Below are 20,024 nucleotides of genomic sequence, written 5' to 3'. Positions count from 1 at the left end.
AGCAAAAATTCAGTGTTAGAAAATGGGCAAGCAAGTAATTTGGCAGAACTGATGACACTTTTCCAAGTCTTATATATTACTTCCCCCAACACCTTCAATTTGAAGCTGTCAGTATATGACATGCAATCTCCCATTTCTGTTCCTATGTGTGTCCCATATCTGGAATGGTCTCCCCATTTCACCTCCACTCTTGGAGCCCATGCTTCCCTTCAAGCTTACCTCAAGTACTACCTCTTTATAGGTCTTTCTTGACCCCCTCAGTTATTATTTGTCTGTGCACAATAAGACTGTTTCGTTATTTTTGCTTATGTATCCCCTGTGCCTAGAACAATACTTGAAACATAATAAGTGCTTCTTGAACTGAAATAAGATGGAAACTTATTAAGTTATCAAAAACCAGAAAAAGTTCAAACTGAGATAGTATTTCCATTTTCAATTCTTTAAGTAAGTGATACAACTTCAAAGAAATTAACTATCAAGCTGAAAGGTCCCTTGTTTGGATTCATATTATGGGGAATCTTAATATTCACTTCCAATACAATTTTTTAATAGTTTGGTGAAGGAGGAAGAGCCAAGATGGTGGAAGAAAAGCAGTGACTCACCTGAGCTCTCCCTAAGAACCCTCCAAATACCTTTAAACAATTCCTGGAGCAGCAGAACCCACAAAAGGACAGGGTGAAATAATTTTCTAGCCAAAGACAACTTAGAAGTTCAGAAGGAAAGGCCTATTGTATCAAGGAGAGGGGCCATGGAAGGGCTCAAAAAGGACTTTCAAAGTAAAGTAAGAGAGGTAGAGTGATGTAAGACAATCACAAAAAAAAGTCAACAGCTTGGGAAAGGAGACACAAAAATACTGAAGAAAATAACACCTTACAAAACAGACTGGGTTAAATGGTAAAAGAGGTAGAAAAAGCCTATGAGGAAAAGATTGAAAAACTGAATTGGCCAAATGGAAAAGGAAGTACAAAAGCTCAATGAAGAAAATAATTCCTTAAAAATTAGAATCGAGCAAATGGAAGCTAATGATTTAATGAGAAATCAAGAAACAATAAAACAAAACCAACAGAATGAAAAAACAGAAGACAATGTGAAATATCTCACTGGAAGAGTAACTGAACTGGAAAACAGATCCAGGAGAGATAATTTTAAAATGATTGGACTACCTGAAAGCCATAAAAAAAAAAAGACCTTAGATATCATCTTTCAAGAAATCATCAAGGAAAACTGCCCTGATATTCTAGAACCAGAGGGTAAAATAGAAATTGAAATAATTCTCTGTTCACCTCCTGAAAGAGATCCCAAAATGAAAACTCCCAGAAATATTATAGCCAAATTCTAGAGCTTCCAGGTTAGGGAGAAAATACTGCAAATAGTTGGAAAGAAACAATTCAAGTATTGTGGAGCCAGATGTAGTATAACACAAGACTTAACAGCTTCTATAAAAAAAAGTATCAGGGGGCTTGGAATATGATATTCCACAGGGCAAAGGAACTTCAATTACAACTAAGAATCACCTATTTCAGTGGGAAAACTGGTCATTCAATGAAAGTGAGGACTTTCAGGCATTCTTGATGAAAAGACCTGAGCTGAATAGAAAATCTGACTTTCAAATACAAGACTCAAAAGAAGCATAAAAAGGTAAAGAGGAAAAGGAAATGATTATGGATTTTAAAAGTCAAACTGTTTACATTCCTACATGGTAAGATGATACTTGTAACTCATAAGGACTTTCTCATAATTAGGGCAGTTAGATGGAATACACACACATACACACACACACACACACATATACACACACACACACACAGAGGGCACAGGTGTGAGTTGAATATGAAGATTATATCTAAGAGGTGAGAGAAGAATGCACTGGGAGAAAGGGAAAGGGAAAGGTAGAATGGGGTAAATTATCTCATATAAAAGAGGCAAGAAAAAGCTTTACAGCTGATGGCCAGATGACGGTGGTGCTGGGGAACTCTCATGAGAATTTGCTCAAAGAGGGAATAACATATACACTCAATTGGGTATAGAAATCTATCTTACTCTGCAGGAAAGTATGAGAAGGAGGGGATGGGGGGATATGATAGGAGGGAGAGGAGATTGGGGGAAGGGGTAATCAGAAGCAGAACACTTTTGAGGAGAGACAGGGTGAAAGGAGATAGAGAATAAAATAAATGTCATGGGGAGGGAATAGGATGGAAGAAAATACAGTTTGCAACAGTAACTGAAAAAATTTTTGAATCAAGTTTGTTTGATAAAGGCCTAATTTCTCAAACATATAGAGGACTGAGTCAAATTTATTCTAATTAATATTGAAATAAGAGCCATTCCCTAACTGCTAAATAATGAAAAGATATGAATGGTTTTCAGGTGAAGTAATGAAAGCTATCTCTAGCCATATAAAAATGCTCTAACTCACTATTAATTGGAAAAATGAAAATCAAAACAATTCTGGGGATTAGCTTGGCTTGATTTGGCTTGGATAACAGCACAGCAGTGGAAAATGACAAATACTGTAGGGGATATGGGGAAAATGAGACATTAATGCACTGTTGGTGGAGTTGTAAACTGATTCAACCATTTCATTGAGCAATTTGGAACTATGCCCAAAAGGCTATAAAATATACTCTTTGACCTAGCAATACCACTACTAGGTCTATATCCAAAAAGAGATTTTTTTTTTTAAAAAAAGGAAAAGGACCTATATGTACAGAAATTATCTACAGCAACTCTTTTCTGGTAGTAAAGAATTACAGATTCAGGAGATGCCAATTAATTGGGAAATGGCTGAACAAACTGTGGTATGTGATTATGATGGAATACTATTGTGCTATAAGAAATGATGAGCAGGATGCTCTCAGAAAAACCTAGAAAGACTTACATGAGCTGATGCAAAGTGAAATATACTGTGTACAAAATAACAGCAATATTGCAAGATGATCAGCTGTGAATTACCTAGGTATTCTCAGTAATACAATGATCCAAGAGAACTATGAAAGATTTATGATGAAAATTATATCCATCCCCAGAAAAAGAACTGATGGTGTCTGAATACAGACTGAGGCATAATTTTTTTTAAAAAAAATTTTTTCCTGGGGGCAGCTGGGTGGTGCAGTGGATAAAGCACTGGGCCTGGAGTCAGGAGGTCCTGAGTTCAAATCTACCCTCAGACACTTCACATTTACTAGCTGTGTGACCCTGGGAAAGTTACTTAACCCTCATTGCCCCACCAAAAAAAAAAATTTCTTGAGGATTTTTTGGGTCTGTTCTCTTTCACATGACTAACATGGAAATGTTTTACATGACTACACACGTATAACTTATATTGAATTGCTTGCCTTTCAAAGAGGGGTGGGGCGGGAGGAAGGGAGAGAATTTGGAACTCAAAGTTTTAATAATGAATGTTAAAAATTGTTTTTATATATAATTGGGGAAAATAAAATGCTAAATACAGTTTTGGTGAGATATCCATGTTTAAGTGTGGGAAGACCAGGAAACAGAGAGGGAAGCCACACAGAACATATGGAGCAGTCTGTTTCTTAAAAGGAAGTGGAGATAAGATGCAATAAGGTTAACTTATTAGCTCAACAAACATTAACTGCTAACTATGTGCCAGGCCCTGTAATGGGTGCTGGGAATACAAAAACAAAACCTCCATTTCCCTCAAGGAGTTTATATTCTACGGGAAATAAGTAGCACACACACACACACACACACACACACATATATATACACACACGTATATTTATATGGGTGTTGTGGCATTTAAAATCTAATGTGAGGTTACCTTGTTTCTACCCCCAGTGTGTGGGGAGAACTAGCTAAGGTTTACTTATAAGCTAGAAACATTAGCACCAGTGTTTGGCATTAAGCATTTATTAAAGAGTAAAGAGAACACATGGAGTACAGAAAGTAAAGGAAGAAAAGCCTATCTCCTTTCCTCTCTCTGCAACCCACCCAAAGTCCCAGAATGAAAAGGGCAGACCCAGGGAGCCAGTCTCACCTCCTACTTCCTGTCCCCCTACCCCCGAAGGGGAGGTCCTTCAAACTGATTGGTTGAGGGTGGTCTCGTGTTGATGTTGTAGTCCACAGCCTCTGAGAACAACATCCCACTTGGGGCCAGCCAGGTGTGCTCTCAATTTAATCAACCTTAAGTAGGTTCTCAGTAAGTCTATCAGTCAGTCTTACCCAATTCAATCAATTCCAAATCAATCTTCAGGTGGGGCCCCTGGGCATCTGCCAAATCCCATTATTTTCTCACAGTGTATATGATCAGTATGCATGTGTTAATACACATATACACATAGGTTTGTACATATGTATGTATGTGTGACCAATGTAGTTTTAAATAACATTTTCTCATAAACACATCCTTTATATACTTTCTTTAAGGTGCCATGATTTTATAACCTCCACTTATGTAGATCACAACTCTATGCTTTAGCAGATGATATTCATGAGTTGCTATGGCTGAAAAAAAAAAATGCTGCCTGATGGCTAACTTCCTGGTAAGGAAGGCCTCAGGACTTAAGTGGGCTGGTTGCTCAGATGACAGAGTCCACCTTTCAAACACTTCCACCTGGGTAGGGCCTGCTAGAGTTTGTGCTGTCCTTCCATGGCTTCTAAGAGTTCATGTTCACTTCTAGGTCACAAAGAAGCATCCAGTGGAGGTTCTTCATATAGCTGCCTAAATAATAATTTATAAAACCCTATAAGAATACCCACTGCCTTAACTTTATCGTCAGCATCTTTCATGATATACTGCAGCATAATAGAGACCTGGCCTTGAAGCCAGGAAGCTCCAGGTTCAAGTTATGCCTCTAACACAGGCCATGTGACCCTGGACAAGGAACTTAACTTCTCAGTGCTCTAGGCAACAAAGGTGATTTGCATTGGTAAAAGAGTTTCCTTCTCTGAGAATGAACTAAATCAATGAAATAATAGGTTCTCTATCTCTGTCTTTCATAGTAAATGCTATGAAGACACATAAAGTAATAGTTATTCTGGTCAGCTGCCAGTCAACATCAAATACCTAGGACAGCACTTGAAATTAAAAAGTAACTGTCCTGGGGCAGCTAGGTGGCACAGTGGATAGAGTACTGGCCCTGGAGTCAGGAAGACCTGAGTTCAAATCTGGCCTCAGACACTTGACACTTACTAGCTGTGTGACCCTGGGCAAGTCACTTAACCCAATCCCAAAAAAGTAACTGTCCTAAAAAAAAACCCCACAAATAAAAACAAAAACAACAAAAATCAAACAATAATTAATTATTTTTTTAAAAAAAGTAACTGTCCTAAACATTGAGCAACAATGAAAAGGGACAAGAAGAAATGAATATTGAAGAAATATTCCCCCAATGTAAAATGATTAGTTGATTCATTGACTTAGAAGGAAAGGAAAACTTTCATTGGTTAATGATGGTTATAAAAGTCAACAGATTTGGGAGTAGCTGGTGGGGAAAATATACCAAAGAAAGAAGAGGGGTGTTTGGGGCGGCTAGGTGGCACAGTGGATAGAGCACTGGCCCTGGAGTCAGTAGTACCTGAGTTCAAATCTGGCCTCAGACACTTGACACTTAACACTTACTAGCTGTGTGACCCTGGGCAAGTCACTTAACCCCAAATGCCTCACTAAAAAATAAAAAAAAAAAAAGAGGGGTGGGTAGAAGCAGTGAGACTGGTGGTAAGCAGCAAATATTGACATTGGAGAAGAGTAGACAATGAGAAAAAAAAAAGAAAAATATTAAGATAGTTTGGTAACATGAAGGGACAGAGCCCTGTGTATCTTAGTAGCCCCTATCGTGGTAGACACACTGATTTTGCTATTGAAGTTGTTCACTCTTTGGTGACAATTAGTTAAAAGAAACTCTCTTGGTGATTCCGTCCTGAGTGGAGCCCCTTGGGAGCCAGAGCTGATCTGTCCGTCCGCTATCCTCTCGGCATTGCTCTGCTCTCCTCAGTATCGCTGCACAAATGGAGGACTCAGTGGAAATGGATATGAGCCCCTCTGGCCTCAGAATTTTCTCTTTGGTTGTGAACTAAAGGCTGAAAAAGATTATCATTTTAAGGTAGATAATGATAAAAATGAACACCATTTGTCATCGAGGACTGTGAGTTTAGGAGCTGGTACAAAGGACGAATTGCATATTGTTGAAGCAGAGGCATTGAACTACAAAGGCAACCCAATTAAAGTAACACTGGCATCGTTGAAAATGTCTGTGCAGCCTACAATTTCTCTAGGTGGATTTGAGATTACACCACTAGTAGTTCTGCAGTGGTTCAGGGCCTGTACATGGGAGTGGCCAGCACCTAGTAGCACTGGAGGAAGATGCAGAATCAGATGATGAAAAGGAAGATGAAATGAAACTCTTAAATATGTCTGGCAAACGATATGCTCCTGGAGTTGGTAGTAAGGTTCCTCAGAAAAAGGTAAAACTGTCTGAAGAAGATGATGATGGCTTTGAAGATGAGGAAAGTGAAGAAAAGACCCCTCCAGTGAAAAAATCTATTCGGGATACTGCCACAAAAAATGCACAAAAATCGGGGCAGCTAGGTAGCACAGTAGATAGAGCACCAGCCCTGGAGTCAGGAGTACCTGAGTTCAAATCCGGCCTCAGACACTTAACACTTACTAGCTGTGTGACCCTGGGCAAGTCACTTAACCCCAATTGCCTCACTAAAAAAAAAAAAAAATGCACAAAAATCAAACCAGAATGGAAAAGACTCAAAGCTGTCCACACCAAAATCAAAAGGTCAAGAATCCTTCAAAAAAGCAGGACAAGACTCCCAATACCCCCAAAGGACCCACTTCTCTAGAGGATATTAAAGCAAAAATGCAAGCAAGCATTGGAAAGGGTGGTTCCCTCCCCAAAGTGGAAGGCAAATTCATCAACTATGTAAAGAATTGCTTCCGGATGTCTGATCAGGAGGCTATTCAAGATCTCTGGTTGTGGAGGAAATCTCTTTAAGAAAATAAGTTTGAACATTTTGTTAAAAATTTTCCATCTTATTTTTGTAACAGTTGATATCTGGCTGTCCTTTTTATAATGCAGAGTGAGAACTTTCCCTACCGTGTCTGATAAATGTCATCCAGATTACTTTGCCAAGAATGTGTTGTCCAAAATGCCTGTTTAGTTTTCAAAGATGGAACTCCACCCTTTGCTTCATTTAAGTATGTATGGAATGTTATGATAGGGCATAGTAGTAGTGGTGGTCAGACAAATGGAAATGGGAGACAAAGTATACATGTGAAATAAATTCAGTATTTTAATAAAGTAATATTGTTTCTTTATTTTGTGGATGGGAAGGAATATCTCCATTTTGATTTGGGATTATGCAAGGACACTTAAAAAATGTAACGCTTCAAATTTGGATTCCTTTTTTTTATGGGACTTGTGATTGCATTGATATAACGAGCTCCTGGTGAGGAACTTCCTCTAACAATGTAGATCTGTACCTTCTCTAATTTATAATTTATTTGTCTGGGACACTACGAGGTTAAGTAGCTTTCCAAAAGTCACTAGGCAAATGTCAGAGGCAGAACTTGAACCCAGGGCTTCCTGACTCCAAGGCTAGCTCTTTATTCACTATTCCATGATGCCTCTCTCAAATTTAATTAGCTAAAGTTAATCTTTAGGTGGAACAGTTAAAGGTCAGTGGAAAAGTGGGCTTGAGTAATGCAAACTTGAATAAGATTTTATTGTTTATTTGGAACTTATCTTTTCAACTAACTTTCACATTTCACTAGTTAAGATGAGATTGCCAATTCTGTGTTCTAAAGCAGTATAACAAGTCTTCTTTCCTCCCTTAACCCAGATACTTGTGATGCATGTCATACAGAACTGGCTTATGTAGGAGTATAGTAGCAAATATTTTCTTACTGTTTCCTGGGATCTTTGGTATGGTTTCTCTTAGAAATGGAACTATATCTGAATATTATACTTTAATGCCTGAAATATAAAGTTGCAATTGACTATTGAGAAAAAAAAAAACCTAAGCTCTTTCTAAGTCTCCCTATCCTCTCCTGTCCTCTTCTCTCCTGTCCTCTCCTCTCTAGTCTCTTCCACTCTAAATCTATTGTACCTGAGATGAAATACAGAAGCCACTCAGAGTTGAACCACAATGTTGATATGGTAATCTGTACCATTTTTCCAACTTGGGCTGTTTTTCTCCTTATTGCACAGCCTCTATTCCCAGGGGCTCATCCTACTAAATGTCAAATTTAGTGTGGATATCTGCTCTTCTTAACACCATTGTAGCTCAGAATTCATGAACTCAAGGAAACCATCAGCCTCAGTGTCCCCAAGTAGTAGGGATTACAAGCGTATGTTGCCATGTCCAGCTCAATGTCTTTCATGACCTACACAACAGATCACTTTTTCTAGTACTGCTATGCTGAAAGTTAACCAATATAGTTAAGCACTCTGTGGAGGCACTTAGTGAAAGGATAATCTAAGTTCTGATTCATTTCCATGGTCTCATAAAGCAAACAATTCAATAAATATTAAGTATTGTGAGAATTGGAATGACACCCCCTGCTGGAGAGATATTGCAGGGAAGCTCCTCCACGAGGAGAAAGCATGTGTTAAAGAAACCATGTGACTTTAGCATTCAGAAGTTGCCCGGTGTCCAGAACTTACATCTATAGAACCGTCTGTTGTGTCAATCAGTAGCCAATTAGCTTGGAGTTGTGTGTGTGTGGACAGCCCTGCTTCCTGTTTTGCAGGAGGCTTCGGGAAGAAGCCCCTAAGGAGGGGTATCTTTTGGGTTGGAGACTTTGGCTTGGCAGCAGGGGAAGGAGATTAGGGAGAGAGCAGACAGATCTAAGTTTTTTATTCACATGTTTCTCTTTACTAACCCCTAATATATTTTAATAAATACTTAAAAGTCTAAACTCATGCTAAAGCTTCTAACTTAAGGCGACCACTCATTAGATTTTAGACATCATACCTAGAATTTTAGCCCCTTACAGTGTATTATATATACATAGCAGTAATAAGCTTGGCTGAAACAGTCTTTCTAAATTAAGTGAATACCTTAGGGTTTTCCTAAAACTATAACTAGTGTTGAGTAAATGGGGTTTTATAGTCATGGGAGTTGTGGGGAGGCATGGGGTACTTCTTCCCTGTGGTAATCACTGTCTCAGTGCTTTTCAGTCCTTCACTAGCTCAGCCATGATGTTCCTCTTACTCCTCTCCCAACACCACCTTCTTCACAAATTGCTTGAGGTAAAAGGATTGACTGTCCTCTTTCTCAGAGCAACTCCACGTAAGGTCAGATTGTCTTTTAAAATTCATCCCTCACTCTTTGCACCAGGTTAAAAAAATTCTAGTTACATCTCAGGGTATGACAGTGTAGCTGAATAGTCTGATGGTATTCATTGTAGTATAATAAAGAATTAATTCACAATAGACTAGAATAGTCAACAAATACAGTAGAATGAAAAAGAAGTCAACAAAGAAGTAAATGCATTTCCAGAAGGATAGCAGACTTTGTTTTATGATTTAGATAAAAGTAGTTAAAAGTCTAGGGGTGATAGGGGTAGAGCCAAGATGGCAGAGAGTAGCCAGCAAATTGCTTAAGATCTCCTTCTGTTCCCTCAAAAAGAACATTAAATCAAGCCTCTAGACAGATTCTGAAACAACAGAACCTGCAAAGAGACAGAGAGACACAGTTTTCCAACCAGAGATAATTTAGAAGACTTCAGGAAAGGTCGGTCTCACTGGGGCAAAAGGGAGGTGCAGCGCAGCACAGAGCGGGGTAGGCAAGACAACAGGAAGCTGTGGGCCACAGCTGAGCAACTGAGGCCCCTGGATCCTGGATCAACAAGCTGGTGGCGCAGCAGCACAGTGGCAAAACCCACCATCACCTGCCAGGAGGGCAGGCTGCCAGCTGGACAGCCACTCACAGGACAAGTGCGACCAGGCCTACTGATCCCAGTGTGCAGCTAGCAGGGCCTGGGTGGGGATAAATCCACAAGCCATAGAGGCCCCAGTGTAGAAAGCCAGTGACACAGCCCCTATACCCCAGCACAAGAAGCTTGAAACAGGGACCTGGTGCCCCCAGAGCAGATCTCAACTTAAAAAAAAAAAAAAGCTGCAGTATCAGTAAGAAACAAAAAAGAGCTCTCACCATTGAGAGCTTCTGTATTGACAAGGAAGAGGCAAACAAAAACTCAGATGAGGACAATACTCCCAAATTGCCTACATGTGAAGCTTCAAGAGGGAAGATGAATTGGTCTCAAGAACAAAAAGCTGTCTTGGAAGAGCTCAAAAAGGATTTTAAAAATTAATTGAGAGAAATGGGGAGAGAAATGAAAGCAACACGAGAAAATTATGAAAAAAGAATTAGCAACTTAGAAAAGGAAGCACAAAGATTGACTGAAGAAAACAATTCCTTAAAAAATTCATCTGGCCAAATGGGAAAAAAGGTTTTATACAAACAGAAGCAATGCATCCAAAATTAGAAGGGATGCAGAAAGCTGGGAAACAATTTTTATGGCCAGTACTTCTGATAAAAGCCTCATTTCTAAAATATATCAAGAACTAAATCAGATGTATAAGAATAAACAGCTCATTTTCATCCCCCTCAAACCATCCCCTCTCCATTCTGAACTTTCCCAGCCCTGAGAGTACCACCGGTCACCTGGATTCTCAAACTTCTAGCAATCCTGCACTCCTTACTCACATATACCCCTCATAGTCATATCTGTTGCTAATTCCTGTTATTTATCAATTCAAAACATCTCTTGTATTTGCTCCCTTCTCTTCACAGATGCTGCCATTACCCTCTCATGCTTGCCCTTATCCCCTCATAGCTAATTTTTTTTTTTTTGCAGGGCAATGAGGGTTAAGTGACTTGCCCAAGGTCACGCAGCTAGTAAGCGTTGTGTCTGAGGCCAGATTTGAACTCAGGTCCTCCTGAATATATGATTCAGGTCCTGAATGATATGATATGATATGATATGATATGATATGATATGATATGATATGATATGATATGATATGATACGATATGATACGATATGATATCATGCCATGGCATGACAGTATATGACATGGCATGACATGGCATGACATGGCATGATATGGCATGAACATGGCATGACATGGCATGATATGGCATGATATGACATGGACATGGCATGATATGGCATGACATGATATGACATGGGCATGATATGGCATGACATGGCATGATATGATATGACATGGCATGATATGGCATGATGTGGCATGATATGACATGACATGATATGGCATGATATGACATGGACATGGCATGATATGGCATGACATGGCATGATATGATATGACATGGCATGACATGGCATGATATGGCATGATGTGACATGACATGATATGGCATGATATGACATGGACATGGCATGATATGACATGGACATGGCATGATATGATATGGCATGATATGGCATGACATGATATGACATGGGCATGATATGGCATGACATGGCATGATATGATATGACATGGCATGATATGGCATGATGTGACATGGACATGGCATGATATGGCATGAACATGGCATGACATGGCATGATATGACATGACATGATATGGCATGACATGGCATGATATGATATGGCATGACATGGCATGATGTGACATGACATGGCATGATGTGACATGACATGATATGGCATGATATGACATGGACATGGCATGATATGACATGGACATGGCATGATGTGACATGGACGTGGCATGATATGGCATGACATGGCATGATATAGCATGATAGGCCTGGCATGATATGACATGACATGATATGGCATGACATGAATGTGTGTATGTGTGTATGGGTGTGTGTGGGTATGTGTGTACACGTGTATGTATGTGTGTACACGTGTGTATGTGTGTATGCGTGTATGCATGTGTACAGTGCATGTACACGTGCATGCATGTACCACGCATGTATCATGTATGTATTATGTATTATGCATGTATGTACACGTATGTATGTGTGTACACGTGTATGTGCTGTGTATGTACACGTGTATGTGTATCATGCATGTATCATGTATGCATTATGTATGTGTGTATGTATTATGCATGTATTAGGAATGTATTATGCATGTATTGTGCATGTATGTACACATGTGTATGTATGTATACGTATATGTGTGTATGTATACGCATATGTATACGGGTGTATGTATGTGTGTATGTATTATGCATGTATTATGCATGTATGCGTGTGTGTATGGGTGTGTGTACACGTGTATGCACACGTATATGTATGTGTGTATGTACACGTGTATGTGTGTACACGTGCATGCATGCATGTGTGTACACGTGTGTGTATGTATGTGTGTATCATGCATGTATGGGTGTGTATGTATTATGTATGTATTATGCATGTATGTACACGTATGTGTATGTATGTGTGTATGCACGCGTATATGTATGTATTGTGAATGTGTGTGTACACGTGTGCATGTATGTGTGCATGTATGTGTATGTATGTGTATGTATGTGTATGCATGTATCATGCATGTATGTGCACGTATATGTATGTGTGTATGTACACGCTCATGTATCATGCGTGCATCATGTGTGTCATGCATGTGCCATGCGTGTGTGTATGGATGTGTTATGCATGTATTATGCATACGTGTACACGTATATGTATGCCTGTGTGTATGTGTGCATGTACACGTGGATGTATGTACACGTGTGTACGTGTGTATCATGCATGCATCATGCATGTATGTGTATGGGTGTGTACTGTGCACGTATCATGCATGTACATGTATGATGCATGCGTAACACATACATACTGTATGCCTGATACATGCATACTACATACATACACGTGTATGTGTGCGTGCAAGTGTCATGCGTGTATGTGGGTGTGTATTATGCGTGTATTATGTATGTATTTACAGTATATATGTATGTATACGTATATGTGTGTATGTACACGTATATGTATTTTGTATGTGTGTGAATGTGTGTAGTGTGTACGCATGCGTGTATCATGCTTGTATCACGCATGTATCACACATGTATGTGTATGGGTGTGTATTGTTGCGCATGTATTATGCATGTATGTACACATGTATGTGGACGTATATGTATGTGTGTACGCACACGTATATACGTGTATGTGTGCACGTGTGTATCATGCATGTGTCATGCCTGTATATGGGTGCGTATGTATTATGCATGTATTTACACGTATATATGTATGTATACGCATATGTATGTGTGTACGCACACGTATATGTATTGTGTATGTGTGAATGTGTGTAGTGTGTACGTACACGCGTATCAGGCGCGATACATGCGTGATACACGCATGATACACGCATGTATCAGACATGTATCAGGCATGTATGTGTATGGGTGTGTATGGGTTGTATTGTTGCGCATGTCTGTACACATATATGTGCACGTATATGTATGTGCGTGTGTGTACACGTACATGTGTGTATGTGTATGTGTGCACATGTGCATCATGCATGCATCATGCATGCATCATGTGTATGTGTATGGGTGTGTGTATTTTGCATATATGTACATGTATATATGTATGTGTGTGCATGTGTGTATGTGTGTGCGTACGTGTGTATCATGCACGTATCATGTGTGTATGTACACGTGTATATGTATGTGTGTACACGTATATGTATGTATGTATGTGTGTACACGTACATGTATGTATGTACACGTATATGTATGTATGTGTGTACACATGTGTACACGTGTGTGTACACGTGTATGTACTTGTGTGTATGTGTGTATGTGTATTATGCATGTATTATGCATGTATGTACACGTATATGTATGTGTGTATGTGTGTACACGTGTGTGTATGTATGTGTGTGTACACGTGTATGTATGTGTGTGTGTGTGGGTGTGTATATGTGTGTGGGTGTTGGTGTGGACACGTGTATGTACACATGTATGTATGTGTATGTACACGTGTATGTATGTGTGTACACGTGTGTGCATGTATGTATGTGTGTACACATGTGTGTATGTATTGTGCATGTATTATGCATGTATGCATGTATGTGTATGTGTGTATGGGTGTGTGTACACGTGTATGTATGTGTGTACACGTGTGTGTATGTATGTGTTTGTACAAGTGGCCTTCTTCTTCATATACAACACTGTATCTCCCACTTCTGTGCTTTTGAGTGAATACACTCTCATGCCTAGAACCAATTAGCATTTATTACCTGCCAGGCACTCTGTTAAGAGCTAAGGATACAGAGAAAAAGTAAAACCAAAACCAAAACCAGTTCCTGCCTTTAAGGAACTTACATTTTCATGTTATAGACAATGAATGTAAATTAGAACATGCAAGATAAATATGGAGTAGGTGGAAGGTAATCTTACAGGACATGGCACTAGCAGCTGATGGGAAGCCAAGGAATTATGGAGTTCAAGAATGGGAGGGAGATCATTCAAAGCATGGAACAGCCAGGGCAAAGGCAAGGAATAGGAGATGGAGCATCATGGACAAGAGACAACAAGCAGGCCAGCATGCCCATGCTGCACATGGTTGTGCATTCATAGAAAGTAGAATGTAAAAAGTTTGGAAAAATAGGAAAAGGACAAGTTGTGAAAATATTTAGGTGCCAAAGATCTCTATATTTGATCCTGTAAGAGGGTCAATGGAGCTTATTGAGTAGAAAGATACCACACTTTAAGAAAATCACTTTGGTAGCTATGTGGAAGATGGATTTGAGTAGGGAATTTGAGGCACGAAGAGCGATTAGAAAGTTACTGATCCAGAACTGAGGGGATGAAGGTCTGAACTAGGAGGGTGGCTGTGCTAGGGGAATGTCTATAAAAACACTTATGGAAGGAGAAATTACAAGATTTGGTAACTGATTAGAATATGTGGAGTAACTGAGAGAAGAGTTGAGGCCGCTAATCTGGGTGTCTGGAAGAATGGTTACCCTCTGGTCAATAATAGGGAAGTTTTGAAAAACGGGAGAGTTTGGGGGTAAAGGTAATGAATTCTGTTTTGGATCTGCTGAGTTTGGGATACCTATGAGTCATCAAGTTTGAAATGTTCAACAGGCAGTTGGTGATTCTGGGATGGTGCTGAGGAGAGAGATAAGAGCTAGATAAATAAGGAAGCATATGCAGAAATGGTAATAAATCTCAGGAAGGTGATAAGATCACCAATTCAGAATGAAAAGAGAAAAGTGACAATGGGCAATTCTCTCAAGTTTTCTGTTTCTCAGATCATTATACCTGAGGACCTGCCTCACAAGTTTGTTACAAGGTTCAAACAGGCTAATGCATATAAAGCACTCTGTACTCCTCACTTATATGCCCTTTAAAATCCTTTGTTTCCTTCATAACTCATTCAGGGGCCTTTCCAGTTGGTGATGCCTTCTCCCTGAAAAATAATTTTGCACTTATTTTATACACATTTATATATGTTTCATGTTTTCCACCCTGACAGAATGTAAGTTCTTTGAGGGCAGTCTGTTTCATTTTTACCTTTGTATCCCCACAGGGCCTAGCACCTTGTTGGTACTTAATAAACTGACTGACAATGTTACCTCAGCCCCAAATCATACCCTCTAGAGTCTTGCTCACCATGGCTAATTGTGGAGGATACATTGTTCAGGATATCCTTGAGAAGGAGAAGGTGGAGAGCAGCTACTAGTACCAGGAAGATCAATGAATTTTTTAATATGAGGTGTACATTTCTTATATTAAGACTGCCAGGGCAAAACCAAGATTTATTGAAGGCTAAAAAGGTGAAAAATTGATCCAAAATCATACATCTGGGTAGTGACAGCACCACTGGGTAGTGACTAGAATCCAGATTTCCTGACTCACTCTGGTACTCTTTCCATTATATTGTATCATAGTTATATTACATTCCAGCTATGAAATCAAAACTTATCATACTGTTTTAATAAAGGACCTGAACAATACTGAATATGGAGAGGATTTTCCTATAGTTTACCCTTCTTAAATTTCCGCAGTGTCCTGAAGCAAACCCTATTACTGAAGCCTAAGGGAGCCAACTAATTTGTTTAAGTTTTCATTTTTTATCATTATCAGTACTACTCCCATCTGTAATTTGCTGATGGGTTTGTTGCTTAGGTGCATTTACTCCCCTGTTTTCCTAACCAAATAAGAAGATGCTTTCAGTTTTGTCTCTTGAAGGACAGTGTGAACATACAACAATTCCAAGCACAGTACCTGTATGTGAATCTTCAATTACTTTTACAATGCATTATTCAATTGCTAATATTCATAATGACAATGCTGAAAAAGTTAAACAATATTCACTATATTACAAGCTGCTTTAGCCTTTGAGAGAACGGTTGAGCTGATTGTTCCAGAGACTGAAGACTACTAATGAACTTTTATAATTCCATTGATTATTTAAGAAAACCTCTTATTAAATAGGTTATAGCTCAGAAATAATTGTTACATTTTTGTTGACAAGTATATCTAGGTTTCTACTTATTAAATACTTGATTTAAATTTTCAATAATAAAATAATTTATGATTTAACTTAGTTTTCTTTATAAGCACATTTTTAATCCTTGAGAATTCTGAATGAATTGCTATACTTGCAAAAATCTAGCTTTATTTTTTGTCTGTGGTTTTACTTCCCACCTTTAGTTAAGAATTAGAGATAAGCCTGCTTGTTGAATGAAATACACTTATCAGTTTCAATGATTAATTTAATTTTTCCTTGCCTTTTGTTCTCTGTTCTTTAATAGAAACAGTAGTTTCTTCATCGTGGAAACAATTGGTTTTATTTATTTTCTAGGCTTTACTGAAAACATTGTTTATATATTGCAAGGCTACAGAAAACATGAGGAAATGTATTACTGAAGTCTGAGTACCTCAGGCTTATTCCCTGTAATACTAAAAATGTTAATGGAGCAAAGATTATAATAACCAAATTAGTCAATGCTTCAAGGGTTTATACTTTCATTGATAGGAGAATTACCTCCAATGATGTATTGTAATCGAGTTCTTAATGCCTTCCCTCCAACTTCCCTTTGAAGGTAATACCCAAATGATATGCTTACCCCTAGGTCATAGGAATAAGAAACAGAGTTAAAATAATTCTTGAAATTTAGTCCAACTCCATAATTTTACAGATGAGAAAACTAAAGCTCAGAGGGAAGGTGGGTAAAATGTGGCTGATTCATAATTTTAACCCAGGACCTGGGTTAAATACTCTTCATTGCAGCACATTGTAGTTATCCAACAGCTGATATAACTTGTGGCTTAGTGCATTAACTAAGTCAAGATAGAAATGGCTCTTTATAGTAGTTGGGTCCAAAGTAGAGGTTGGTGTCCACTGAGATACTGTAGTGTGTAGTGTCCTGATCATAAGGGTCAAATCTCAACATCTCCCTGTTAGCCAATCATAAGGTATGTCTCTCCCATACAACCACACCTCCCCTCATTCCCCAACATCCCCTCAGTAAATCATCTTCCTCATTCTGAGCTGGGCCTCAGCCCTTCAGGACATTTGTAACTAAATAGCACGTGCCATTTGAAAACTCAGCCACCCCTCCCCACTCCTATATATAACCACTCCTTGACCCCAGCTCACCTCATGACTGACAGACACCCTTCCTAGAGCAGGCTCTGAACTTAGGACTGAGACCTCCCCCCTTTTTGTTCTGGAGGGGCACAGGATGGACAGGCATGAATAGGTTTCAACATAAAGTTCTTGCCCCACATAATCAATTGCCAAGTATTCATCTTCCACATCTACCTCATTTGTTCCCTACTCTTTACTCACAAAGCCACCACATTAGGTCAGGATCTCATTTTCCACCTGGACCATTTATATCCTACCAACTAGCTTCCCAGACTTGTCTCTTCTTAATCCATTTCCAATCAGTCAATTTTTTTGTATTGGCACTTAATCAAGTGCCTAAAATTTTTTTAATCAAGCACCTAAAATTGCTTTATTAAGCTCCTACTATGTGCTAGCACCTAACAGTGATTTTCCTAGTGCTCAGCTGACCATTTCACTCCCCAATTAAGTTCCAGTGACTCCCTATTAACTGGATCGAACATTTTCTCATTTTTATTTTTTTAAGTTTTATAACAATTTTTTTGTTAGATCGTACTTATATACAATGTATAAAGAAGCATACACATACTGGTTATTCTTGCTTAAAAACTTTTTTTTTTAACTGATATCAGTTGCAAGACAAAGTTTGGACATGGGTGCTCCACGGGATAGGTGTCAGTATAGCTTCCAAGATGCCAGGGGCTTAAAAGCTATGATTCAACTCAATTCACGATTTTATTCAAACATTTACAAAGCCCCTACTATGGGCAAGGAGGCAGGAGCTGATGAGATATCAGAGCAGAATAAAAGGTGAAAGAATAACTTCAGGGCTGTGGTCCTGTCACCTAGGCGACCCTCCTTTAAAAAGGTGACCTTAGCAGAAAAAAAGTATTCCAATGGCAACTTGAGTTCCCCGACATGAAACAGGGAAGAAAATTAATTTTGCTCCCTGCCATTAGGCAGAAACCCCCAAGTTTGTCCGGATTTGTCTCCCCTTCCTTCTCTCCATCCCTCCCTTCAGACAAAAACAAAAAGGGCGCTTTGATTTTTCACAAAGTCGGTTAAGGTGGTATAAAGAGACAGAAACCCCAGGTGTGTGTGTGTGGGGGGGGTGAGGGTGTGGGGGAGAGGGGAGGAAACACAAGAATTGCATTCTTATAGTAAGGGATCTCGTGTTGTGGTTGTATCTTCCCCCCACCCCAAAGGGTCCAAGAGATAGCTTAGCCAGAGGCCAAAATGATGGGGAAGGAGATGAGAGGAGGACTAGCATGGTTAACGGGAAATTCTCTCTTAATAAAAACAAAAAACGAGAAAAAAAAAGTTAACGGTTTTTCTTCTTAGAGGGTCCAAGGCCCAGAATGGGTTCAGCGCCAGACAGACAGAGGAGCCTGCGCTGATCCCCGGCCTTTAAACCTGAACCAGTTTGGCTGGGGTGGAACTGCCTCCTATCCCCAGAGACACCGAGGGTCCACCGCGCGCGAGCTCGCCCCAATCACGTTTGCATTTCCCAATCCCGGCACCACGCAAGGTGGCGCCACTCTTCCACCAGCCCAAAATGACAGCTCCCAAATGTGTAAGTGCATTCCAGGGGCCAACAAGCTCCGCTTCGCGTCACGTGATAAAGACGACCCTTTTCCCCTCCGCCACCAACCAGGAGAGAAAAAAAAAACACAACAACAAAACAACCAACCTCTTTGTACACATGCGCAGTGGGCTTATAGCGTTTCTCATTCCCTCAGTGGCGCTCCTCTGCCTACGCATGCGCGGTTTTCAATGCGCGGGGTGCTGTTACCTATCCCTGGTGCTGGGTGCCCCTGCGTAGAAGGAAGCCCATGTTAGGATGGTGGTGCACGCCAGGCTGGGGAGTGACGGGCAGATGTAGCAGCCGAAGATTTTGAGAACTGTCGAGGAAGGAGAAGGGAATGGGAGTGGGAGGGGGAGGATTTAGGGAGAAGAAAGGGACCGATAAGATGATCGTTTCTGTTCCCTAAGGCTCAGCTTCTTGACCTGCCAGAAGAATTGGTACCAGAACATACCAGTCAGGAAATGAGCCGCTAAGGGAGCCCACTGCGCAGGCTCATTATGGAGGCGGGGGGAATTTATGAAATGGGAGGAGAGAGCCGAGGGAGGGCCATGTGACTCCGCCCCTTCCCTGCTCGCATCACGTGCAGGAGGAGGCCGGGGTCATGTGAGCCCTCCAATGGCTGCGAGGTTCTAAACTACGGCGAGAGAGGGAAGGAAGGAAGGGGTGCGAGCCCGTGAGAAGCAGGAAGGAGAAGGCGCGCGGTGGAGGGAGGAGTGCGCCGCTGCGCTCTCCCGCTTCTCTTCCCCCAACTTTCCCCTGGTTTAACTCCTGGTGGCCGGCGCGGTCTGAGGTAGCGAGCTCTCGCGCTGGGAGCCGGCTGCCCATCCCCCGCGGGGGCCGCTTGTGGGGTGTGAGGCGGCCTCGGGGGGCAGGACACCCCGGTCCGCTCCGGTTC

At 40.3% G+C, this 20,024-nt stretch overlaps 1 protein-coding gene and 1 pseudogene across 4 annotated transcripts in view; one reads left to right on the top strand and one right to left on the bottom strand.

The window, feature by feature from the left end:
- SLC35A5 (solute carrier family 35 member A5) overlaps positions 1-19,650 on the bottom strand; it is a 46,383-nt gene extending 26,733 nt beyond the window's left edge. For 3 of the 4 annotated variants that reach the window (XM_043992048.1, XM_043992049.1, XM_043992051.1), the window contains exon 1: positions 19,235-19,650. In XM_043992048.1, the coding sequence (XP_043847983.1) occupies positions 19,235-19,305 (71 nt within the window). In that variant the 5' untranslated portion in view covers positions 19,306-19,650. The remainder of the gene's footprint in view (positions 1-19,234) is intronic. The other variant, XM_043992050.1, reaches the window with a different exon arrangement.
- Positions 5,971-6,973, top strand: LOC122746451 (annotated as a pseudogene).
- Positions 19,651-20,024: the final 374 nt, after the last annotated feature.

Source organism: Dromiciops gliroides, chromosome 3 (genome assembly GCF_019393635.1).
Source record: "Dromiciops gliroides isolate mDroGli1 chromosome 3, mDroGli1.pri, whole genome shotgun sequence".
NCBI classification, from domain to species: domain Eukaryota; kingdom Metazoa; phylum Chordata; class Mammalia; order Microbiotheria; family Microbiotheriidae; genus Dromiciops; species Dromiciops gliroides.
The sequence above is the reverse complement of the archived record's forward strand: the minus strand, read 5'-3'. Positions and strand labels throughout refer to the sequence as shown.